The 23210-nt window shown below is 55.3% G+C and overlaps 5 protein-coding genes across 8 annotated transcripts in view; 3 read left to right on the plus strand and 2 right to left on the minus strand.

The window, feature by feature from the left end:
* GDPD3 (glycerophosphodiester phosphodiesterase domain containing 3) overlaps positions 1-5846 on the plus strand; it is a 13538-nt gene extending 7692 nt beyond the window's left edge. Inside the window, exons 10-15 of one of the 2 annotated variants that reach the window (XM_017519202.2) lie at positions 775-2363; positions 3100-3183; positions 3288-3331; positions 3534-3642; positions 3965-4055; positions 5359-5846. In XM_017519202.2, the coding sequence (XP_017374691.1) occupies positions 775-912 (138 nt within the window). In that variant the 3' untranslated portion in view covers positions 913-2363; positions 3100-3183; positions 3288-3331; ... (1 more) ...; positions 3965-4055; positions 5359-5846. Of the gene's footprint in view, positions 1-774; positions 2364-3099; positions 3184-3287; positions 3332-3533; positions 3643-3964; positions 4056-5358 lie in introns of those variants that run through there. The other variant, XM_037735132.1, reaches the window with a different exon arrangement.
* Positions 2223-5846, plus strand: YPEL3 (yippee like 3). Of its 2 annotated transcripts, XM_017519213.2 has the most exons (5): positions 2223-2363; positions 3001-3183; positions 3288-3331; positions 3534-3642; positions 5359-5846. In XM_017519213.2, exons 2-5 carry the CDS (start codon positions 3067-3069, stop codon positions 5446-5448), a joined length of 360 nt encoding a protein of 119 aa, XP_017374702.1. In that variant the 5' UTR covers positions 2223-2363; positions 3001-3066; the 3' UTR covers positions 5449-5846. The 2 variants fall into 2 exon arrangements, with proteins under 2 accessions (XP_017374702.1, XP_017374701.1); XM_017519212.2 differs by having other exon boundaries at positions 2248-3183.
* Positions 5847-5980: 134 nt separating this feature from the next.
* TBX6 (T-box transcription factor 6) lies at positions 5981-12939 on the plus strand. The gene is made up of 8 exons (XM_017519199.2): positions 5981-7070; positions 7154-7388; positions 9330-9597; positions 9701-9847; positions 9925-9995; positions 11883-11956; positions 12039-12222; positions 12296-12939. The coding sequence occupies exons 1-8, from the start codon at positions 6953-6955 to the stop codon at positions 12507-12509; spliced, it is 1311 nt and encodes a 436-aa protein (XP_017374688.1). The 5' UTR covers positions 5981-6952; the 3' UTR covers positions 12510-12939.
* A 386-nt stretch (positions 12940-13325) lies between these two features.
* On the minus strand, positions 13326-22431 carry PPP4C (protein phosphatase 4 catalytic subunit). Of its 2 annotated transcripts, none has more exons than XM_017519203.2 (9): positions 22311-22431; positions 21924-22085; positions 17554-17605; positions 16396-16446; positions 16101-16202; positions 15395-15568; positions 15182-15308; positions 13849-14038; positions 13326-13771 (listed from the first exon to the last, which is right to left on the minus strand). In XM_017519203.2, exons 2-9 carry the CDS (start codon positions 22019-22021, stop codon positions 13642-13644), a joined length of 924 nt encoding a protein of 307 aa, XP_017374692.1. In that variant the 5' UTR covers positions 22022-22085; positions 22311-22431; the 3' UTR covers positions 13326-13641. The 2 variants fall into 2 exon arrangements, with proteins under 2 accessions (XP_017374692.1, XP_017374695.1); XM_017519206.2 differs by having other exon boundaries at positions 17554-17664; positions 22311-22399.
* Positions 22288-23210, minus strand: part of ALDOA (aldolase, fructose-bisphosphate A) — a 10042-nt gene continuing 9119 nt past the window's right edge. Inside the window, exon 9 of the mRNA XM_037735108.1 lies at positions 22288-22393. Within this exon, the coding sequence (XP_037591036.1) occupies positions 22288-22393 (106 nt within the window). The remainder of the gene's footprint in view (positions 22394-23210) is intronic.

Genomic DNA, 23210 nt, shown 5'->3' on the forward strand with positions numbered 1-23210 from the left:
TTTTTTTGAGACACAGTCTCGATCTGTCACCCAGGCTGGAGTCCAGTGGCACAATCTTGGCTCACTGCAACCTCCACCTCCTGGGTTCAAGTGATTCTCCTGCCTCAGCCTCCCAAGTATCTAGGATTACAGGCACCCACCACCACGCCCGGCTAATTTTTGTATTTTTAGTAGAGATGGATTTCACCATGTTGGCCAGGCTGGTCTCGAACTCCTAATCTTAGCTGATCCACCTGCCTCGGCCTCCCAAAGTGCTGGAATTACAGGTGTGAACCACCACCCCAGCCACTGTTGTTTTAATAATTCATTTAATTATGTTTATATAATTTATTTATTATTTTTTGAGATGAGGTCTTGCTCTGTTGCCCAGGCTGGAGTACAGTGGCGCAACCATAGCTCACTGCAGCCTCAAAGTCCTGGGCTCAAGCAATTCTCTCACCTTCCAAGTAGCTGGGAGCACAGGCGCACACCACCACATCTGGCTAATTTTTAAAACGTGTTTTGTAGAGAGGGGGTCTTACTTGCTGATCTCAAACACCTGGCCTCAACTCCTGCCTCAGCTTCCCCAAGTGTTGAAATTACAGGCATGAGCCATGGTACCCAGGCTATGATTTAATTTTTAATAATGGCTGGGTTTAATAACCACTTTGCAAAATTCCTGAGAATTTAACAATCAGCCCCAGCGTACTGCTGCTGGGAGGTCTCCATAGAGGAGGAGGCAGGTCTAGATGTAAAATTGTTCAGAAACTTCAAGCCCCCTCCCTCCCTGCTCAGGTGGTCTTTTGGTGCCTTAATGATGAGTCAGATTTTGAAGCCGCCTTCAGCGTGGGAGCCTCTGGCGTCATGACGGATTACCCCACAGCTCTGAGGCACTACCTGGACAACCATGAACCAGCTGCCCGGACCTCCTAAGTCCAGAGGCCTCACCCTCTCCTGTTTCTCTTCCTGAAAAATAAATATTTGCCTTTGGATCACATCGTTGTGCTGAGAGTGAGGAGTAGAGGGGTGGGTCCTGAAGATGTCAAGATGGCAGCTTAGGAGGGAACAGGCCAGCCCTGAGGCTGGAGCCTGGGGCTCTCAGGAGCCTGACCCACTGGTTCCACTACATTCCCGTCATCCTAGCACACCCTGTGTCAACCTGGCCTCCACTCTCCTCAGGAATGTCCCCTCACTGCCAACCCAGGTGTCCTGGCCCCCAGCCACTTGACAGCGACAGATAATCGTTCCATTTTCCTGAGGCCATCAACAGCCCAGGCACAGGGCAGGGGGCTTGATCTCTCCCATGTCTTGCCCTGTGAGCTTCCTCCTCGTGCTGCAGAGGATGGGCCTTGGTGGAACAGCTGAGTTCACCCAGCCCCTCTGCTGCCTCCGCCATTCCAACCTTCTCCTCCCAGGTCTCCTTCTCCAGAAGCTCCCAGAACGCCTGTGCCCTCTCCAGCCCCAGGGCCACATTCATTGAATGAACTACACATTCACATTTCACAGACACTTATTGAGCGCCTCCTCTAGGCCAGGCCGGGCCCACTGCAGTGAGAAAGACAAGGGTAAGAACTGCAGAAGCGTGTTGAAACACACGTGCCCTGAGATCAGATCTAACCCAGCCTGGAAGACAGGGGCATCGGAGGGGTGCCTGGAGGGAAGTGATGTAGGAATTGCCTGGTTCGAGGCTCTGGCTGCCAGGGGGGATGCACCCCTCTGGCCCTTCCCTGCTAAGAGGTGAACTGAGTGTGTCCCTGGCGCTCTGGCAAAGGCCGTGGAATGGGCCCACCCTGAGAATTCCAGCTTCGCCCCGTACCAGCTGGATAACCTGGGGAGCCGCGAGACCTCCCTGGGCCTCAGCCCCCGGAACAGAGGAACCAACGGGAGAAACGGCCTCACCGGATTGATGCGGGGATTGAGCAGGGCTTGGGCGGCGGGCAAACGCGGGTCATTATGACTCTACTCCCCCGGGCGTGCGTCCCAGCGCCATCCCTTTCTCCGCCCCGCGCCCGGCCTAGACCCTCCGACCCCGCCCCGGCGCGGACCGCGAGCAGGAATGCTAGCAGGCCCGGGACGCGCGGGCCGCCGCCGCATTTCCGGGCCGGCGGGTGCGGGCGGCGGGGGAGGGGCAGCCAGGACCTGCGCCGGCGGCCGAGTGACGCGCCCCCTCATTTGCATGCGGCGCGCCCATTGGCCACGGCGGCCGCCGGGACGGGAGGCGGGTCCCCTCCCCCTCCCGCCGCAGCGGCGGCAGCAGCTGGGCTCGGTGTAAACAAGTCCAGGCGCCTGCGAACCCGGGCCGGGGGGGACGGCGCCCGCCAGGAGCGCCCCCCACTCCCAGGCCAGCCCACCCCGGCGGACCGGGCCCCGCGCGCCCAGGCGAGGTGAGGCCCGCGCCGTCAGGGCTGCGCGTCGCCCCGCGCCCCCGCCCCCGGCGCCCGCCCCCACCCCCGCGCCCCAGGTGAGCCCCGGGGTCCAGGTAAGGCTCCGCGACGCAGGTAAGAGCCCCTGGGTGTAGAGGAGGCCTCGGCGCCCGCAGGTGAGAGCCCCTCCCCTCCTAGGTGACCCTCCACCCTCACTGCGAAGCCTCCCGCCCCCTCCAGGTGGGGGACCCTCCCGCCTATGAACCCCCTAAACCCCCAGAGAACCCCCACTGCCCTCCAGATGAGGTTGCAAGGACCAACCAATGCCAACCCGCCTATGCTCCCCTGAAACTGGGAACTGACAGCCCAGCCCCTCCAAAGCCCCTTTCTCCAGCTTCAGTGCCAGGTCAGCAAGGTTGAGGCAGGAAGCAAGCGGGTGACTCACACTGGGCTCCTCCGAGCCTCAGTTTCCCCATTGATGCAACCTGAGGCCTCCTCACTGAGTCAAAACCAAGAGCCTCTGGTCCCTGGAGAGGCTGCTGCCTCTGGGGAAAGGAGAGAGCAGCCGAGTGTGACAGAGCGAGTCCCCACGGCTCTGGGAGTGCCTTGCATGTGTGTGGCCCAGGTCCTGACAGCCCACCTACTCCCTCCCTGGCAGGCACTGGGATCCCTCTGCTCCCCGTGGGCCGCTCCCCGCGTGGGGCCACTGCCCCCGGCCCCCGCCATGGTGCGGATTTCAAAGCCCAAGACGTTTCAGGCCTATTTGGATGATTGTCACCGGAGGTATAGCTGTGCCCACTGCCGCGCTCACCTGGCCAACCACGACGACCTCATCTCCAAGGTAACCAACCAGGCCACAGTGGGGCTGGAAGTTATAGGGGCTGCCTGGCAGCTCCCCACCAGCAGCCCTGACCCCTTCCTCTCTTCCCACCCCCCACTCTTTAGTCCTTCCAGGGCAGTCAGGGGCGTGCCTACCTCTTCAACTCTGTGTGAGTATCTGGCCTCCCTTCTTGCTTTCCCTGACCTCTGTTGTGACCTGTGACCCCTGGCATCCTGTTGAGACTCCCAGAATTCCCCGGTGCAGGCAGGAAGCTGTGAGCATCCTCTCTTGGATGCTCAGGACAGGCATAGTGCTTGAGGGGGGCCCTGTGATGTCAGGACCCTCCCTGGGACTGCCCTATGTCCCCACAGGGTGAACGTGGGCTGCGGGCCAGCCGAGGAGCGGGTGCTGCTGACCGGCCTCCATGCTGTTGCCGACATCCACTGCGAGAACTGCAAGACCACTTTGGGCTGGAAATATGTGAGTCAGCCACCTTTGACCCCAGGCCAGCCTTTGATCTGACCTTCCAACACCTCCTCCTGACAAGCAGTCATCCGATAACCTTTCAGATTGCATAGGCCCAGCTCACACAAGTTAGACGATCTTTTCATCTCTGACCACGTTCTCTTCTCTCGCACCCTGCAAGGGCTGTGAAATTTTTCTCTTAACCCATCCCTCCTCTCCCAGGCACTTGCATCCCCGTTTGAGAGTAAGGATATCATCAGAGTCACCATTTATTGAATGCTTATGTGCCGTGCACTGTTGTGTGCTTGGCATCTATTATTTCATTCAATCATTGCAGCGATCCTGTAGGTAGAAGCTATTATTATCTCTACAGAAGAAGACAGGGAGGCCCAGAGATGTTAGGTAACTTGGCCAAGATCACACAACTGGTAAGTAACAGAATAGGGACCACAATCCGTGTTGGTTGATTTTTTTTTTTTTTTCACTCCAAACCCTTGGCCACCAGCTTATATTGTCATTCAGAGGATCAGAAAAATTGCCCCAGACTCCACAACAACCTTGGGCTTGGATTCACCAGTCTCCCTTTCTGTAGCCCTCGCTGCCACTGCTGCTGTCCAGGGTCTGATTTCACTACCCTGAGTCTCAGTTCCTTATCTGTCAGTGGAAGATAAAGCCACTGCCTAGCACCCAGGATTGTTACAGGGATCAGATTAGATGTGGCAAATGAAGATGCTTTTGGGACATTGCAAGGGACAGGATTCTTCAGGCGTCACTTGGAGCTGAGGTGCCTCTGTGAGGTGGATGTCCCAGGCAGAGCCAGCCAGCCAGCCCTGACCTGAGCTTACCACTGACCCTGCCACAGATTGGCTCTGTCTCTGGACAGGTGGCTTGGCCACTCTGGACTTCTATCAAATAAAGAGCTGGCCTAGACCAGAGGTCAAAAACTCAAGTGCCTGCAAGGCCAAGCAGATACTGTAGATGTGTAAAGGGCAGCATAGATTCGAGGGGCTGGGGGTTGGGGGTAGGCTGGGGCAAACTGGAGTGAGCAAAGCCTGCATATATATGTGTGTGTGTATATATATATATATTATTAATTTTTTTTTGAGACGGAGTTTCGCTCTTGTTGCCCAAGCTGGAGTGCAATGGCGTGATCTCGGCTCACCGCAACCTCTGCCTCCTGGGTTCAAGTGATTCTCCTGCCTCAGCCTCCCGAGTAGCTGGGATTACAGGCATGTGCCACCACGCCTAGCTAATTTTGTATTTTTAATAGAGACAGGGTTTCTCCATGTTGGTCAGGCTGGTCTCAAACTCCCGACCTCAGGTGATCCACCTGCCTTGGCCTCCCAAAGTGTTGGGATTACAAGCATGAGCCACCGTACCCAGCCTGGCCTGCCTGTATTTTAATACTTTAAATTATTTTTATTAAACCCTCTGCTGTCCAAACATAACGTATGTTATAGACCAAAATGGCCATGAAGCCACCAGTATGCAAACTCTGAACTGAGAAATCTTTTAGCCACTTCCCTGTCTTCTCTGTTGGAGCCATCATTAGTACTTAAAAAGTACCTTCGAGTCAGGAAGTTCTGTTCTACCTATGAGAAACACAGCCATGCCCCTCCGGTCCACAGTTTCCTCATATGTAAAATGGGGCCACTCATGTCCACTCTCCAACCCCTGTGCCTTGTGGTGAGACTGTTGCTCCGGGGATGACAGTCCCGCCCCTCCTTTTAGGAACAGGCCTTTGAGAGCAGCCAGAAGTACAAAGAGGGGAAGTACATCATTGAACTCAACCACATGATCAAAGACAACGGCTGGGACTGACCCCAGCTCCCCGACGCATGTGGCTCCAGCCCGGCCTGGCCGCCAGGGAGCGCCACCGGCTTCCCTCTGCCCGAAGGGAGCTCTGGACCCTCAGGGCCCCTGCAGAGGACGGATCCGGCTCCTGTACATATATTTTATTGCATGCACTGTGACCTTGGTGGGACATCAGAAGGGGGACGACGCCCCCGCACCTCCTGCGATCTGGCTGGCTTGGATCTCGTTTTTAACCCCTTCCTGCCCCGCCTGCCCTATAGATATGGCCTGTGTGCTGCTCCCCTGGTCCCAGTGCACCGTCTGCTCTGTGAACTTCTCCTCCCACCAGGCCCCTCTTACCCCACGCGTGTCTGTCCCCCTCGTTCTGTAGCGTTTGTACATAATAAAACAATGGAGTGGAGACAGCCCAGGCTCGCGTGGATTCTGGGAAGGGGGAATACAAGCCGAGATTTCTGCCCCTATAGACCTGTGCGGTTCTGAGCCCCGGCGGGGAATGGGGTAGGTACGGCTGTCCAAGCTGGGGCTCCAGGAACCGGGACGGTCTCACTGTCGACGGAGGTCTTGAGCCCACTCTGGCTGCCTACGCCTTGACCGTGGCTGGTCTGCGTCTGCTCGGATGCAGCGTTTGGCCTCCGCCTAAGGGCAGCGACCCCGGGAGGCAACCGCGCCGCCGGCCCCGCAGACCCTCGCGGCCGGACTACAACTTCCAGCGGCCCCCGCGTGGTCCGTCCGGCTCCTTCGGGCGCTGTGCCTGCCGGGAAGTGTAGTTCCGAGGGTTGCTCAGAGCGGGACCTTCTGGGAAACCCTGGCGCGAGGCGTCAGAAGCTGTCGGACTGTGTGCGCCTCTGAACTTTTGAGGCTTGGCCCAGGGTGGAGTTGTTTTTTTTTTTAGCATGGGGACCAGGGAGGACTCCGGGACTAGGGCCTCGGCTGCGGCCTCCTCGCGGCCCCGAGTGCCCTGTGAAATCAGTTTAGGCCACGTCCCTCCAGCCTGCAGTTTCCTTCTGGTCATGCTGCTTCCCTCCAGGGCCTGTCCTCCAAGTGAGGGGGGACGGAGGGCGGTCACCTGCCAGAAGGTCTGGGGCGCCAAGGTGTGCCCTGGGACTCCAGGCTCCGTCCAGGTTCCAGGCCCCGCCCCCCAGCTTATCCTTAGGCTGGGCTCCCCACCGTGGGAACGGGGACCAGCTGGCCGGAAGCGCCAAACTGCGTCCCTGTCCGAGCCCCGGGGATCAATCAGGCCGAGGAGTTAATTATGTAATGAGGGGGCAGGGGGTCGAGGCTAATGAAGCCGCCCGGGGTGGGGAGGGAGGGGAGGAGGGAACCGTACCCAGGTATCCGGCCCCCTCTCGGACCCCTTCGAGGCCCCAGGGGTCTCCACCCCAGCCCAACTCCAGGGCCCCAAAGAGGGGAGGGGCTGCGATCCTGGGTCTGAGCTGTGAGCTATAAAGGGGGCATCTCACAGCACCGGGGGCTCTAGGCGGCGGGACCTGAGGCCAGACGGAACTACAACATGTACCATCCACGAGAGTTGTACCCGTCCCTGGGGGCCGGCTACCGCTTTGGGCCCCCCCAACCCGGGGCGGACTCCAGCTTCCCACCTGCCCTAGCTGAGGGCTACCGCTACCCTGGTGAGCCTTGGGACCAGCTCCTGGGTAGGAGAATGGGGGCACTGTAGCCCTCAGCTGGTTCCTCATTCTTCCCCGACTTCCAGACCTGGACACCCCCAAACTGGATTGCTTCCTCTCCGGGATGGAGGCTGCTCCCCGCACCCTGGCCGCTCCCCCACCTCTGCCCCTTCTGCCCCCTGCCATGGGCACAGAGCCGGCCCCAACAGCTCCAGAGGCCCTCCATTCCCTCCCTGGGGTCAGCCTCATCCTGGAGAACCGGGAGCTATGGAAGGAGTTCAGCTCTGTGGGAACAGAAATGATCATCACCAAAGCTGGGAGGTGAGGGGCTGGCCAGGGTCTGTGTTTCTGGTGGGGGGTCTCTTGGGAAAGGCAGAGTCCCTGGGGAGGGGGATAGGTCTGGGAGGTTCTCTAAGGGGGTAGAGCTCTGCCTAGGCTTAGAATCTATGGCCTGGGGGCAGGGGGCACTCTGTGGTTGGAATCTGGAATCATTCTGTGACAAGGGTCAAGGGTCAGTCTGTGGAGTCTGTGGCTGAGTTTAGGGACCAATCTATGGCAAGGGTCATAGGTCAGTCTGGGGCAGGGTCAGGAAGTCCCGCTGGGTTATAGGTTAGTGTGTGGCCTAGATCAGCATTCAGACAAGGACAGGGGGTCAAGGGCCAGCCCAGTGACCAGCATCAGGGAAGTCTGGCGATTTGAGTAGGAGTCAGTATATGACTAGGTTCAGGGTCAGTATGCACCATGAATAGGAGTCAGTATATGACTAGGTTCAGGGTCAGTATGTACCTTGAATAGGAGTCAGTGTATGACTAGGTTCAGGATCACCCTAAAGGCAGGGATGTGGTCAGTGTGTGGCCTGAGTCGAGACCTTCATCTAGGGCAGGAGCTCGAGCCCTAGGATGGAAAGTCCTCAGCCCTACTGCAGGCAGCATATTTTTTTCTGAAGCAAGTTCATATAAAAGCTGCAGATTCTGGTGTTGGAGATCAGGGGAGGAGAGGAAGGTGGGGACATGAAGCTCCTGGCAATATTTCAGGGAGAAAAGTTAGTCACCCCTGTTTCTGTAAATAGGCTTTGAGGGGTAGGAATCACGGCTCTGTTCCTAACCTGCTGTGTGACAGAACACCTAACCCATCTGTCCTGTTTCCCCAAATGTAAAATGAGACAAGAAAACCTTCCAGCTCTAAGATTCTGCCCTCTGGGTTCTTTTTTCCTTTATTATTATTACTGTTTTTTTTTGAGACTGTTGCCCAGGCTGGAGTGCAGTGGTGTGATCTCTGCTCACCCCAACCTCCACTTCCAAGGTTCAGGCGATTCTCCTGCCTTAGCCTCCCGAGTAGCTGGGATTACAGGCATATGCCACCGTGTCCAGCTAATTTTTGTATTTTTTTTTTTTTTTTTTTTTTTTTTTTTGAGACGGAGTTTCACTCTTGCTACCCAGGCTGGAGTGCAATGGCGCGATCTCGGCTCACCGCAACCTCCGCCTCCTGGGTTCAGGCAATTCTCCTGCCTCAGCCTCCCGAATAGCTGGGATTACAGGCACATGCCACCATGCCCAGCTGATTTTTTGTAGTTTTAGTAGAGACGGGGTTTCACCATGTTGACCAGGATGGTCTCGATCTCTTGACCTTGTGATCCACCCGCCTCGGCCTCCCAAAGTGCTGGGATTACAGGCTTGAGCCACCGCGCCCGGCTAATTTTTGTATTTTTAGCAGAGAGGGGTTTTACCATATGGCCAGGCTGGTCTGAAACTTCTGACCTCTTGATCCTCTCACTTTGGCCTCCCAAAGTGCTGGGATTACAGGCATGAACCACTGCACCTAGGCCTTTTTTCATTTTTTAGAGACAGGATCTTGCCTTGTTGCCCAGGCTGGAGTGCAGTAGTGCAATCATGGCTCACTGTAGTCTTGTCCTCCCAGACTCAAGTGACCCTCCTGCCTCAGCCTCCTCTAGAGGAGCTGCGACTATCAGTGTGCACCACAATGCCTGATTTTTTAATTTTTTGTAGAGATGGGGTCTTGCTACATTGCCCAGGCTGGTCTTGAACTCCTGGGCTAACAGATCCTCCCACCTTGGCCTCCCAACGTGTTGGGATTAGAGGTGTGAGCCAATGCCTCCAGCCTGCCCTTTGGGTTCTAATTCCACTGCCCTGGATGTTTATCTGACAGCCCTGGGGAGCCTACTGCTATGTCCTGTTGGTGGTGCTGGGCTCACCCCTGGCCAGTGGGTAGCTCCAGGCCTCTCCTGTTCCCTCCCTTGCACAGGCGCATGTTCCCTGCCTGCCGAGTGTCAGTCACCGGCCTGGACCCAGAGGCCCGCTACCTGTTTCTTCTGGACGTGGTTCCGGTGGACGGGGCTCGCTACCGCTGGCAGGGCCGGCGCTGGGAGCCCAGTGGCAAGGCAGAGCCCCGCCTGCCTGACCGAGTCTATATTCACCCCGACTCTCCTGCCACGGGTGCCCATTGGATGCGGCAGCCTGTGTCCTTCCATCGTGTCAAGCTCACCAACAGCACGCTGGACCCCCACGGCCACGTGAGGCCCAGGCTGGGACTCCAGGATAGGGGATAGGGGTGCTAGAAGGGAGGTCAAGGCTGAGGCACGGGGCAGGGAATCATTCCCATTTCTTCCCTCCCAGCTGATCCTGCACTCCATGCACAAGTACCAGCCCCGCATACACCTGGTTCGAGCAGCCCAGCTCTGCAGCCAGCACTGGGGAGGTATGGCCTCCTTCCGCTTCCCTGAGACCACATTCATCTCTGTGACAGCCTACCAGAACCCACGGGTGAGTGCCCCTGCTGGAGGGGGTGGTGGCACCCTGCCCAGGCCACAGGAGCTTTGACCCTGGACGTGTGCTCCCAGATCACACAACTGAAGATTGCAGCCAATCCCTTTGCCAAAGGCTTCCGGGAGAACGGCAGAAACTGTAAGAGGTGGGCATTATTCATTCGCTCGTTCATGCATTCAACAAATGTTTATTAATCGCTCATGGTGTGCCAGGCACTGTGCTGGACATCAGGCATGCAGTGGTAAGTAAAAACATTCATTCTCTGACTCAGCAAATACTTATTTAGTACCTGCTTTGTGCCAGGGACAGTTCCAGGCACTGGAAATAAATCAAAGCAAACCAAAGCCCCTGCCCTCATGGAACTGACATTCTAGTGGAGAGAGCAGACAAGCAGACAAGAGAAATAAATCAAATGTGGTCTGTTTGTTAGGAAGCTAAAGAGAGGAGAGACCAGGTGTGGTGACTCATGCCTATAATACCAGCACTCTGGGAGGCCAAGGCGGGTGGATCAGCTGAGGTCAGGAGTTCGAGACCAGCCTGGCCAACATGGTGAAACCCTGTCTCTACTAATAATACAAAAATTAGCCAGCCGTGGTGGTGCATGCCTGTAATCCCAGCTATTCAGGAGGCTAAGGCAGGAGAATTGCTTGAACTCAGGACATGGAGGTTGCAGTGAGTCAAGTGCCATTGCACTCCAGCCTGGGCAACAAGATCGAAATTTTGTCTCAAAAAAAAAAAAAAAAAAGAAAGAAAGAAAGAAAAGAAAGAGAAATAAATCAGGGAAGCATAGGAAGGACTGGGGTGAGGTATTAGAGGCCTGGAAAGGCCTCAGTGGTAAGAGGACACTTAAGAAAAAGAGCTGAAGGAAGTACAAGAGGGAGCCAGGTGGGTATATGGCAGAGCACACTAGGGAGTGGGAACAGCATGTGCAAAGGCCCTGTGGTGGGACTGTGCCTGCAGCATGGCTGTAGTGGAGTGAGTGGAGTCAGACAGGGGATGGAAAGCCAGGTTATGTTGAACAGTAAAGGTTCAGTAAGGTCGTGGGGACTGTTCTAAGTGCAGCCCCTCAGAGCTGGCTCCTGCCCTCAAGGAGCTTAAGGGACAGACATGAACCAAGGAGTCACTCCATCAAATGCAAAAGCAGAATTGTGACATGTTATGAGGGTGGGGTGTGTGCTCTCAAGAGGTCAGGGAGGACTTCCTTGAGGAACTTGTGCTTGCACTGAGACAAGGATGGGTTTTGTGGTTTATGGCTGTAGTCCCAGTGCTTTGGGAGGCTGAGATGGATCACTTGAGCTCAGGAGTTGGAAGCTGCAGTGACCTGTGATTGTGCCACTGCATTCCAGCCTGGGCAACAGAGTAAAACCCCACCTCAAATTTTTAAAATGACAAGAAAACCAGGCATGGTGGCTCACGCCTGTAATCCCAACACTTTGGGAGGGCGAGGCAGGTGGATCACCTGAGGTCAGGAGTTAGAGACTAGCCTAACATGATGAAACTCCTAAAAACAACAACAACAAAAAAAATTAGCCGGGCATGGTGGCTGGTGCCTGTAATCCCAGGCTACTTGGGAGGCTGAGACAGGAGAATTGCTTGAACCCAGGGGGCGGAGGTTACACTCCAATTTGGGCAACAGAGGGAGACTCCGTCTCAAAAATTAAAAAAAAAAAGAAAAAAGGTTTAGCAGGTGAAGAGCGGACAGAAGAGGGTTCCAAAGAGGCTGAGAGTGGAGATGGGGCAGAAAGATAAGCTGGGTGAGACCGTGCCCTGGTCTTGTTGCTGGGAAGGAGTTTCCATTGATACTAAACGCAATAGGAAAGCATGGACAAGCTTAAGCAGGAAGTAAATCCCAGCTCTGCCACTTTCTACTTATTTTTCTGGCCTTCAGTTTCTTCATCTGTAAAATGGGTATAATGATGACCCCTACCTGACAGGGTCCCTGGGAGGGTGAAATGCCTGCCACTGGGTAAGTACTGTTATTACCACGACCATGGCCATCATCGTCATCATCACCACCACCACTGTTCCCCAGGGAGCGAGACGCCCGTGTGAAGAGGAAACTGCAGGGCCCAGAGCCAGCAGCTACAGAGGCCTATGGGAGCGGAGGTGAGTGTAGTCCCGATGGCGATGGGGCCAGGCCTGAGACACCAATCCTGCCTAGCCCAACCTCTCCCTTCCCTTTCCCCAGAAACCCCAGGTGGTCCCTGCGACTCCACCCTGGGTGGAGACATTCGTGAATCAGATCCAGAGCAGGCCCCAGCCCCTGGGGAAGCCACCTCTGTTCCGGTGCCTCCGTGCGGTGGACCTAGTGCCGAGGCCTACCTCCTGCACCCTGCAGCTTTCCACGGGGCTCCCAGTCACCTTCCCACCAGGTGAGTGGGACAGGGGACCAGGTGATGCTGTGGGTCCCTCTGCCCTGCCCTGACATCCCTCTCTCCATGTCAGGAGCTCCAGCTTCCTGGAGGCTCCAGACTCTGGGCGCTCAGCCCCCCACTCAGCTGCATTTCTGGAGCTGCCACCTGGACCAGGGGGCTCTGGGTACCCAGCGGCTCTGCCAGCGACACCCTTTGCCCCCCACTTTCTCCAAGGGAGCCCCTTCCCTCTACCATACCCAGGTCCTGGGGGCTACCTGGATGTGGGCTCCAAACCCATGTACTGAGCCAATGCTGGGCCCCTCTGCCTCCATCATAAACCTCCTGCTCCCTTCCCCCAGCCCTGGAGCCCCCTTACCTCCACTGGCCCCATCCCCCACACCAAATGGCTGCCTTGGGCATGCCCCCCAGCCCCCAACTTCACACCTTGATTTCACTCCCACCCCCCTCTGGCTTCAAAGCCCAACCAGGGCTGCTGGGAGTCCAGCTGGGGCCAGCTTCCCCTTCCCGGCTATCACCTCTGTGTGAATGGAAGGGACTCTGCCTGGCCAAATGGGGCCACAGACCAGCATCCCCACCTCCCAGGCCTCTCCATGGGCTCTGGGAGGCTCAGTCCCCACCGCCCCCCCCACCACCAGTGCAGGCCACACCAGTCTGTTGTTCTGGGACCAGAGTATTTTTGTTAATAAAATTCAAAAGCCATCCGTGCTCAGGAAACACTGGGCTCGTGTGTTTGGCCCTGGGCGGGGCTGGGTGAGCAAAGGCTTTGCTAGAAGACCTGGGCCCAGATCTAAACCTGCGTTTCCAGCTGCCTGACCTAGCACAGAATCCACCGGTTCTCTGGGCCCATCTCCTCTTCGGAGAAATCAGAATCTCATGATGCCAGTCATTAATAAGATAAGGCTGCCATGAGAACCGAGCCTCTCCCTAGCACTGGGGAAGCCAGCAGACAGCAGTCCCTGGAGGCCCTGGGCAAGCTGACTGGCCTGACCCTGGCCCTCCTGCCAGGTCCGGGCCCTGAGGCAATCAAGGCCCTGACGTCCTCCCGAGGTCCCAGGCCAGCAACCCTGCACATCCCAACCAAGTCTGGCACAAACCCAAAGACCATTTTTCTTTTATTAGAATTTTTTTTCATTTTTTTTTTCTCAAAATGTTTATCTAAAAACAAACAGAAAAAGGAAGGAAAAAAAGAAAAAAAAAATTATTGGAAACTTCATGGTTCAAGTGGGGAGAGAGGAGAGGAGGAACGTGGAGCTAGGACTCCAGGCCTCTCCAGAGAAGTCCTCACCCTCGAAGCACCCTCTTGGGGGAGAGCAGAGCCGGAGACAGCACCCCCCATGCCCAGCCTCCGTCTGGGGAAGAGGCAGAGTCACAGTGGTCCGAGGGCCAAAAGGGCTGGAGGGGGCAGGGGCCAGGGGCTCACAGGAAGTAGTCCGCCACAGGCTTCTTGGAGGGGATGCCCCGTGTCTCTTGGGGAGCAGCCTCAAAGATGATAAAATCTTTCTGGAGATGCTCGTCCAGCTCCAAGATGGCTGCCACGTTCCCACAGCTGGAAGGCAGGACAGCAGGGTCAGGAGCAGCTCAGCTCAGATGCCCGCCCCTCCCAGCCCGGCCCAGCCGGCTCACCGGTAGCAGTAGTTGGGTGCTGACCACACAGTGAGCACGGTCTCGTTGAAGTGCCACTTGTAACCTTCCATCACCAGTTGGTGGGCACGGCAGATCATGTCAATGTCATTGGCTGCGTTGAACTGGGCCACCACATCACTGCCAAATAGGTAGCCAGCCCCTCGGGGGCTCACGCCCCAGCCTGTGGTGTCTGATGGGGCAAGGGAGGGATGGAGAGGGATGTCCTCAGGGTTCTCTGGCTGCCAGTGCTGCCCCTTGAGGTGAGCAGCCTGGCCCCTCCCCAAGTCCACCAGAGGCCCAGGGGACCAGAGCATGGGGCCTGAATATGGTCTGGGGAATGGTGGGGGTCAGAACAGCAAAGGTAGGGGCAGATAAACTCCAGAGAAGAAAGAACCGATGGCTGGGGCCCCCTCCGAATCACAGTGATCATACAACTCCCTGTCCCAACAGCCTATGGGAGTGAAAACGGTGCTCCCAGAGACATAAGGGCACTCTGTGCTGTCACAGAGCAGTAGGGAGTGGCTGTGGAGCAACAGCTGCGTGTGTCTGTGTGTGTGTGTGTGTGTGTGCTGCAGCAGAGGCTGCCTGTGTGTGTGTATGTATGTATGTGTGTGTGCTGGGGAAGAGGCTGCATGTGCATGTGCGTGTACATATGTGTGTTTATGCTGGAGCAGAGGCTGCCTGTGTGTGTGTATGTATGTGTGTGTGTGTGTGCTGGGGCAGAGGCTGCATGTGCGCATATGTATGTGTGTTTGTGCTGGAGCAGAGTACGTGTGAGTGTGTGTGTGCTGGAGCAGAGGCTACCTGCCAAATAATAACTGGCAAATAATATGGTCTTTGTGTGCATACGTGTGTGTGTGTGCTGGAGCAGGGGCTGCCTGTGCATGTGTGTGTACATGTGTGTGCTTGTGCTGGAGAAGAGTATGTGTGTGTGTGTGTTTGTCCCTGCTGTGTGCGACAGCAGGAACTCTGGACTGCTCCTCAGCAGACCTGATTTTAAATCTCAGCTCTGCTCCACACTAGTGGAGAACCCACAAAACAAAGGGTCTCAAAGTGGCTATCATTCTGGGGTTCTGACCTCTGAAGAAACTGCTGTCATGTTCCAAGGCCCTTTCACTTGGGGGAGCAATGATCTGGTCCTCCACAGCCCTCTGGGCCATGCCTCAAGCCACTGTGCACTCAAAGCATCCGCCAGGCAGGCCTCCCTGTTCCTCCTCCAGGGTTCCAGCCATTTGGCAGGTGGAAGATGGACACTAATGAAGGCTACCCCTGCTCCCTCTCTTCCCCAAACCCTCCTGGCTGTCCCTGCTTGCCCCTGCCCACATGCCCTCACCTTCTGGGTCAGACCAGAGGAGGTCACACATGGGCCCATCATGAGGCACCTCTTGCTTTCGGTCGATAGTCCGGATCTGGTCCAGGGTCTGGATGGAGGGGGAGAGGCCCCCGTGCACACAGAAGATCTACAGGGGAGAGCAAGGAAAGAGGGCGGGGCTGAGGCCCGGAGCCCCCTCCTCTCCCCATCCCATGGAGCCCTGGGCTGGCCTACCTTGCCATCAATGATGGCCGACAGGCTGAGGTAGTCGAAGATCTCGGTGCAGTAGCGCCACACGGTCACCGAGCCATACTTGCGCAGGCACTCATCGTAGAAGCCGTAGACCTGCGTGATCTGGCGGCTCTCATGGTTGCCCCGGATCAGTGTGATGCGGTCAGGATATCGAACCTGAGGGTGGCCACCAAGCCAGGGCTGGCATCTAGACCATCCCTCCACACATCCCTCTCTAACTTCCTCACACCTGCCGACCTCATGCCATCCTCACAACCACTGCCCAGCGCACTTCTGGCTCCTCTCACCTGAATCGTGTGGCACCAACCACTTCCCAGGCCCACAGGACCCTTTCCAGAGATGTAAACCTGACTGTTCCCCATCAACTATGAACCTAATGGCTCCTCTTTCACCTGCCAGACACAGACCAAGTCCTTAGCAAGGCACACAGCCCTTTGTCATCTGACCCCTACCACCTCTCCCACCAGTGGCATCAATCACCCGGCACATTCTCAACAGTGAGCCTCTGCCCCTCCCAGAATGCTGCTCTGCTGGCCTCCCCCGCCACCAAATCTCTGACCATCCCCAAAGGCAGAAGCAATCCATGACCAGCGACACAGCTGCAAGGTGGGGCTGGTCACGGTAGGAGATGAAGGTGGAACGGACTGGCCGTGGCCCACATTGGAGTACAGAAGCCAGGGACTGTCACCTTAAGTGCCAGCAGCAGGAGGAACGTTTCGACACTGTAGAAGCCACGGTCCACAAAGTCCCCCATGAAGAGGTAGTTGGTCTCAGGGACGTCGCCACCCACCTGTGGGGAAGTGGAAGGTTTTTCCCAGTCCTAAACCGTCCCCTATCCCCTACCTGTTCCTTCTTCCACAACCGCCCATCTAACTCAGGGCCTCTTGCCCCAACTCTGTGCCCCAAATTAAGGCCTCCACCCTTGATTAAAGGGGTCTTCCAGTCATCCCCCGGTTACATTTCAGTGTTGGCCACACACTCACTCTGAACAGCTCTTTGAGGTCATAGAATTGTCCATGGATGTCGCCGCACACCTGCGGAGCAGGAAGGGGGGTTGGAACTCAAGTGATGGGAGTTCCCAGGGGCTACCCTCCAAACACCCATTGCTTTAGGGAGCTTTATCGCTCCTGGCTTCGCCTCTACTTCCAAGAGCCAAAATTCTCCTCTCCCAACCCAAGTCGGCCAGGTCTGGAACCACATCCACCGTCCCACACTGAGTACCAACTATTCTGTGGGGAAGAACTAAGTCCTTGCCGGTGTATGTCCTGGCCCCCTCCGCTTTCTGCTCCCCTTAAGGTATCCAGAATCAAATTACTAACGCAGAGCCCTGGAGATAAGTCCTTCTGTCCTGGCCAAGAGTCTCCACTAACAAATCAAAGGTCTTTTCCCACAACCCCCATTTTTCTTTCTTTCTTTCTTTTTTTTTTGAGATGGTGTCTCCCTCTGTCACACAGGCTTAATTAGAACGCAGTGGCATGATATCGGCTCACGACCTCCACCTCTCGGGTTCAAGCGATTCTCCAGCCTTAGCCTCCCAAGTAGCTGGGATTACACGCATGAAACACCACGCCCAGCTAATTTTTGTATTTTTATTTTTATTTATTTTTTTTGTTTTTGAGACAGAGTCTCACTCTGTTGCCCAGACTGGAGTAGTGGCGAAATCCTGGCTCACTGCAACCTCTGCCTCACAGGTTCAAGCGATTCTGCCTCAGCCTCCCAAGTAGCTGGGATTATACCCACACCTGGCTAATTTTTGTATTTTTAGTAGACACAGGGTTTCACCATGTTGGTCAGGTTGGTCTTGAACTCCTAACCTTGTGATCTGCCCGCCTCGGCCTCCCAAAGTGCTGGGATTACAGGTGTGAGCCACCGCACCTGGCCTTTGTATTTTTAGTAGAAATGGGGTTTCAGCAAACTCCTTTCAAGTGATCTGCCCACCTTGCCCTCCCAAGTGCTGAGATTACAGGTGTGAGCCACCATGCCTGGCAACCCCCATATCTTATAGCACTGCTCCCTTGAAGATGACGAAGGGGACAGATAAAAGGGGCTTAGGGGTGGGCTTATGGAGCCCCCAAGATGAAGGGGAAAGTCCATGTGCCTAAAAGACAAGGCCCGGCTCTGCAGGGATAGCAGGTACTCACTGTGACTGGCGAGTCCACCCTCTGCACGTTGCTCTCCTCTACCAAGATCTCTCTGGAGACAGGAGAAGACCAGGGTCACCACAGCCAGGCCAGCCCAGCCCAATTCCTGACCTTTTTTGGGGGGGGAGGGGAGGATATGAGGCAGTCCTTGAACCTCCAAGGGACAAGAGTGAAGCATACAGTCTCCCCAGAACAGGCTGACCACGGCCCTCCAGCATGCAACACTTTTCTGTGGCTCCCTGCTGCCAAAAGGACAAAGTCCAAGCTCTCATCCCAGCATTCAAGGCCTTCTGAGCAGGCTGGGACTTTTCCAGTCCTGACCCCCGCTGCTGCTCCCTTTTCCACATCTAGGACTCGCTCCTGGGAGGCGGGTCTTCCCATCCTCTCCACAGCAGAGCTCCCTGCTCCCAGCGCCCTCGGCAAGTATTTGAGTCACTCTCCACCAATCGCAGAGTCTCCCAGGCTGTCCAGACACAAGGGCGAGTGCCCAGGGCAGGCCCGCCGGTGGATGTGCCTTCAAAATTACCTGCTTTTGCCAAGTGTTCAATATTACCTTTATGGACCGTGAAGACTTAAATATTTTATACTTCTCCTTGCAGTGCAGTCTGCTTCTACTTGAGTGAGCAGGAGATGAAATCACTTTGTCAGTTACAGACATCTCATTTTTTTTTTTTTGAGATGACACCCAGCTAATTTTTGCGTTTTTAGTAGAGACGGAATTTCGCTGTTGCCCAGGCTGGTCTTGAACTCCTGACCTCAAATGATCCACCCGTCTTGGCCTCCCAAAGTGCTGGGATTACAGGCACAAGCCACTGCACCCGGTCTACAGACATCCAATCTAGGCAGCATTTTATTTCCAAATTTTGCATAATAGCAGCAGTAGACATTTGAGCTCACACCATGTGCCAGGAATGTTATTAAGAGCTTGGTAGGCAAGTACTGTGAGGATTACCAGTGCTCAGATGAAGAAAGTGAAGCACAGGAGGGGGCTGGCTTGGTGCCAGTTACACAGGTGGGATTTACCTGGGAAGCCTGGCTCTGGAGTCTGACTCTTTATAAAGATACTCTGATGTGGGAGGCCCAACTCACCTAGCTGCCCCGCCTTTCGGCCAATCTCTTCCCTTAGACTGAATTTCCTGAGCTCAGTGGACAGCAAGAATCACTTATGCTCCCTGCTCTGTATGGCACAGGCAGCATGAAGGAGGTCTGCCCTGGCTTTCTGGCAACGGGAGGCGGCACTGGCAAGAGGCCACACCAGCACCCAGGCTCTCGTGCCTGCACTGCTTCTTGTGCTGAACATCCTTGTCAACTGCTCATGGTAACCTTTCCAACAGACTGGGAGGTTCTCTTCAGCCTCATGTAACAGTAAAGAAACCAAAGCTTAGAGAAAAGCGACAGGATCAAGGTCACCAAACTGGAGAGTGGCTACATTGGAATCCAGAAGCCGGACTTCCTGAGAATTGATGCCAGCCCCTTCCGCAGACCCTGAGTGAAAACCTGAAACCTAGAAAGGTCACATGCAAGGCCCATGCTCTCAGCAAAGCCCCCTTCAGTGCCAGCATGGCCCCAGCGTGGCCTGGGAATCAGGCCCAGATTCCGGTCCCAGTTCTGTCACTTGCAGCACGTCACCAGCCCTATCATGACCTGCCTGTAGTAACAGCTACCAGCACAGAAGGTCCTGTGCCCGGATCACCAGACTCTCAACTGCATGTCATTATAATTTTTTTCTTTTTTTTTTTTGAGATGGAGTCTCGCTCTGTCACCAGGCTGGGGTGCAGTGGCACGATCTTGGCTCATTGCAACCTCCGCCTCCTGAGTTCATGCGATTCTCCTGCCTCAGCCTCCCGAGTAGCTCAGACTAGAGGCACGTTCCACCACACTCGTTAATTTTTTGTATTTTTAGTAGAGACAAGGTTTCACCATGTTAGTCAGGATGGTCTCAATTTCCTGACTTTGTGATCCGCCTGCCTTGGCATTCCTAAGTGCTGGGATTACAGGCATAAGCCATGGCACCTGGCTGTCATTATCATTTCAAAAAATGAGAAAGTGACTTGACCAGGGTCATAGTGCTTCTAGGTGACAAGGCAAAGATCCATACTGAAGGCCACCTGATTCAAAAGCTCAACTCTTCTACTGTGCTAATATTTCTAGTAGCAGCAACTTCAGCTCAGACACTGCAGGCCTCTGTGCTTCCGTGGGTTTCATCTGCATGTCTGTGCCCTGTGGGCAAGCAGGTGCTCCTGACACTACCTGCCTCAGCCGGGGTCTCTGGTGGGTCCTCAGGAGGCCTTGGCCAGGTATAAGAGCTGGCCACACTTCAGAACTGAGCCTGGGACAACAGTGACCAACTCAGGCCTTGGTCTAGTACCTCCTAGCTCCACTCAGTTTCAACTGGGCAGGACTCTCCACCCCTTAGCCTTCCACAGCTCCCTGCTGCCTCGCACCCCACATCAAAATCTAAATGCCTCTGCCTGGCTCTCAGTGACCACAGAGCACAGTCAAAAACCTGGATGCACAACTAACTTCCCCTCCGACTAGCTGCATGACGTTGGACACGACATTATCTACTCAGAGGCTGTTTCTTCTTCCACGAAATGGGACTAAGTACTCAGCCCCGTCATGCCTACTTCTTAGGCGCTTGCGAGGAGCCATGGAGACTGAATATATAACCTCCTGCTATTCTGCAAACTCCAGCATGCTATCCAAGCATTATCTACCATCACCACCACACTGATCCCAGGCCTGCACAGGAGATAAGACTTCAGGGGAAAAGAATAGTGTCAGACAACAGGTTTAAGTTCCTAAAAAATGCCCAGCAGGACTGAGGGAGAGGGGACAACTAAAAACACCATGGGGCAGGTCTGGTCAGGGACGTTTCCTTGAGCTGGCAAAAGAAAACAGCCACAGATGGGGTGAAAAAGAGGCCCACCCTGCTCACGATCCCCTCAGAGGCCCTGTCTGGTTGCAGGGAGTCTGTGAGGCAGGGCCAAGCAAAGAGCCTGGGGGCCACAGATTCAGAACTGAGCTCTGCCACGTCCTCAGTGGGTGACCTCAGTCAAGTCACCAGGCCTCTACGAGTCATGGTTTCCTGTTCGGTAAAATGGAGCAAATAATTCCAACCTCGTGGGACTGCTGGGAGGAAGAGATGGATAGACTTTTTTCGCCAGTATAAGGCCAGGCCAAGAGTGGGCGTATAGTTCAATAAACATAGGGTAATTCTGCGGGCTCTTCTGCCACAATTCTCCAGCCTGGTAGAAGTCACAATCACACAGTTCCCCAGAGGAGGCAGGTAATTAATTAAACCCCCGACTGTTCATCACTCTCAGGGCTTCCATTGCTACACTTGTCCTGCTTGGAATGCCCTTCCCTCACTGGCCCTGCCTCTGTCAGCTAGCCAAATTATCTCCATCCTTCAAGGTGTACCTCCATTCAGAAGCCTTCCCTGACGGCTTTAGCCCATCTCATCGTCGCCCTCATCCAAGAGAAAGAGAACACCTAGTGACTATCAAGCATGTATGCTGCACCAAGACACTGTGCTAAACTTATCTCAAGCAGCAACTCACTGAATCTTCACGACCATCTTATTCAGTACTATTACGTCTGCTTTACAAGTAAAGCCACCTTAAGATCACTAACACAGCTAGCAAGCGGCAGAGTTCAGATTCAAACCTAGAGCCATCTCACACTCCAAAGCCTGGAGCCTTAGGTCATCCTACTTCCCACAGAACTTTAAACTGGCCTGCCTATCATGCTTAATTCTATCCTGGCTTACTTGCTACGATTTCTCAGGGTCCCATCCTGAACGTGAGTGATCCAAATCCACCTTCTTGCATTACGGCCTGAAAAAGGACAGGACACTAAGAACTGGCTTCAGACTCCACTCCTTACTTGTGGGTAACTTTGAACATGACAGTCCTCACCCGTAAAATGAGTACAATACCACCAACCTTTATGGGTGGTTGTTGGAATTAAGACTTTTATAAATCACAGCGTCTTTAACTTTTCTGTCTTAAACCTTTGTTTTGTTGCTGACTCTTTTACCAACTCCTTATTCGAGGCCTGTCTCAGTTCGCCACTCACCCCCAGAAGCTCTGTCCCCCAGACAGATGGGCTTGTTTCCCTGAGTTTCCTAAGTACTTTACATAACACTCTTACTCCACTGGAAACACATCGTCTAATACTTTAAGTGTCTTTATCCAGCTGTCTTCCCCCAGCAGGCTAGCTCTTCCTCGAGGGCAGCGGCCCCATCCTGTTCCTCTCTGGGAAAGCTTCCAGGAAGGGGCAAGCCCAAAATTCTCAGTTGGGTTTGCCCCAGGCCAGAACCCTTGGGCGGCGGCTTGGCCTCCCTTCCGTAGGGCCAACGGGCTCACCTGGCCTTAGCGCACAGGGCCTTGACTTCGCTCTCCTTGATGAGCTCGCAGCGACGTAGCTGCTCGATCTGCCGGTCCAGGTCGCTAATCTCCGCCATGGCCCACCCCCCGGCGCGGGTTAGAGTTGGGGCCACCGCCCCCTCCGCACCGCACAGGGGTCTCCTGGGAAAGGCCAAGACAAGCCCGCGGATTAGAGTGTCCGTGAGGGGCGCGGGGCGGACAACTCGATTCTAGGGCCAGCCCGGCCCCACCCCCCACCCCCGCCTCCCTTCACATCAGCCCCGGGACCCCCCAGAGTCCCATGGCCTAGCCGGAACCCCACTAACTCCCGTCGAATCCCACGGTCCACGCTAAGGACGGTGGCCTAGAGGGGTCTCGCATTATTACCGCCGCTGCGACTCCGGTTCCGGTTATGGGGCGCTCCCTGCCTCCTTACTTCCCTCCGCTTTGGGCCGCCGCCGCTGCCGCTTCTACTTCCGGCCCCGCCGCGGAAGCAAAGGGAAGCCAATTCCGCCGCACGCCGGATGTGGCGTCATACACGCTCCTCTCCCTCCCTCCTCGCGTTCCCAGCACCACTTACCAAGTCTGAAATCGGGAAGGAGCAGGAGGAGTCGGTTGGCTGCTGGAAGTAGCGGAAGTGTTTGTGGGCTTAGCCGCAGGTGATGTTGGGCGGTTAGAAAGCCTAGACCAGTCGCCTCCCAATTCATGTTATAAAAATGTTTAAATTTAGACAACTTTTATTCTTTTTGAGATGGAGTTTGGCTCTTGTTGCCCAGGCTGGAGTACAATGGTGCGATCTCAGTTCACCGCAACTTCCGCCTCCCGGGTCCAAGGGATTCTCCTGCCTCAGCCTCCCGAGTAGCTGAGATTACAGGCATGTGCCACCACGCCCGGCTTGTTTTGTATTTTTAGTAGAGACGGTTTCTCCGTATTGGTCAGGCTGGTCTGGACCTCCTGACCTCAGGTGATCCTCCCGCCTAGGCCTCCGAAAGTGCTGGGATTACGGGCGTGAACCACTGTGCCCGGCTACAACTTTATTTTTTTCTAAATTAGAGATAGGGTCTCGCTGTGTTGCTCAGGCTGGAGTCCAGTGGGGCGATCATAGCTCACTTCAATCTCGAACTCCTGGGCTCAAGCGATCCTCCCTCTTCGGCCTCCCAAAATGCTTGGATTACAGGCCTGAGTCACCACGCCCGGCCATTCCCATTTCAGCTAGGGAAACAAAAAGTCGAGCTGGGACTAGGCCTTGTAACTTTATGTTACACTTTTTTTTTTTTTTTTTTTTTT

This window comes from Cebus imitator, unplaced genomic scaffold (assembly GCF_001604975.1).
Source record: "Cebus imitator isolate Cc_AM_T3 unplaced genomic scaffold, Cebus_imitator-1.0 Scaffold729, whole genome shotgun sequence".
Classification (NCBI taxonomy): Eukaryota; Metazoa; Chordata; class Mammalia; order Primates; family Cebidae; genus Cebus; species Cebus imitator.

Excerpts from the sequence above, each read along its gene's own strand:
- TBX6 (XM_017519199.2), top strand. The coding sequence starts at position 6,953 with ATGTACCATCCACGAGAGTTGTACCCGTCCCTGGGGGCCGGCTACCGC. Across the intron at positions 9,598-9,700 it reads CGCTGGACCCCCACGGCCAC|CTGATCCTGCACTCCATGCA; the intron begins GTGAGGCCCAGG and ends CTTCCCTCCCAG. Across the intron at positions 9,848-9,924 it reads CAGCCTACCAGAACCCACGG|ATCACACAACTGAAGATTGC; the intron begins GTGAGTGCCCCT and ends GTGTGCTCCCAG.
- PPP4C (XM_017519203.2), bottom strand. The coding sequence starts at position 22,021 with ATGGCGGAGATTAGCGACCTGGACCGGCAGATCGAGCAGCTACGTCGC. Across the intron at positions 16,203-16,395 it reads ACCTCAAAGAGCTGTTCAGA|GTGGGTGGCGACGTCCCTGA; the intron begins GTGAGTGTGTGG and ends ACTTCCCCACAG. Across the intron at positions 15,309-15,394 it reads CGGCCATCATTGATGGCAAG|ATCTTCTGTGTGCACGGGGG; the intron begins GTAGGCCAGCCC and ends TCTCCCCTGTAG.
- YPEL3 (XM_017519212.2), top strand. The coding sequence starts at position 2,821 with ATGCAACCTGAGGCCTCCTCACTGAGTCAAAACCAAGAGCCTCTGGTC. Across the intron at positions 3,184-3,287 it reads ACGACGACCTCATCTCCAAG|TCCTTCCAGGGCAGTCAGGG; the intron begins GTAACCAACCAG and ends CCCACTCTTTAG. Across the intron at positions 3,332-3,533 it reads GCCTACCTCTTCAACTCTGT|GGTGAACGTGGGCTGCGGGC; the intron begins GTGAGTATCTGG and ends ATGTCCCCACAG.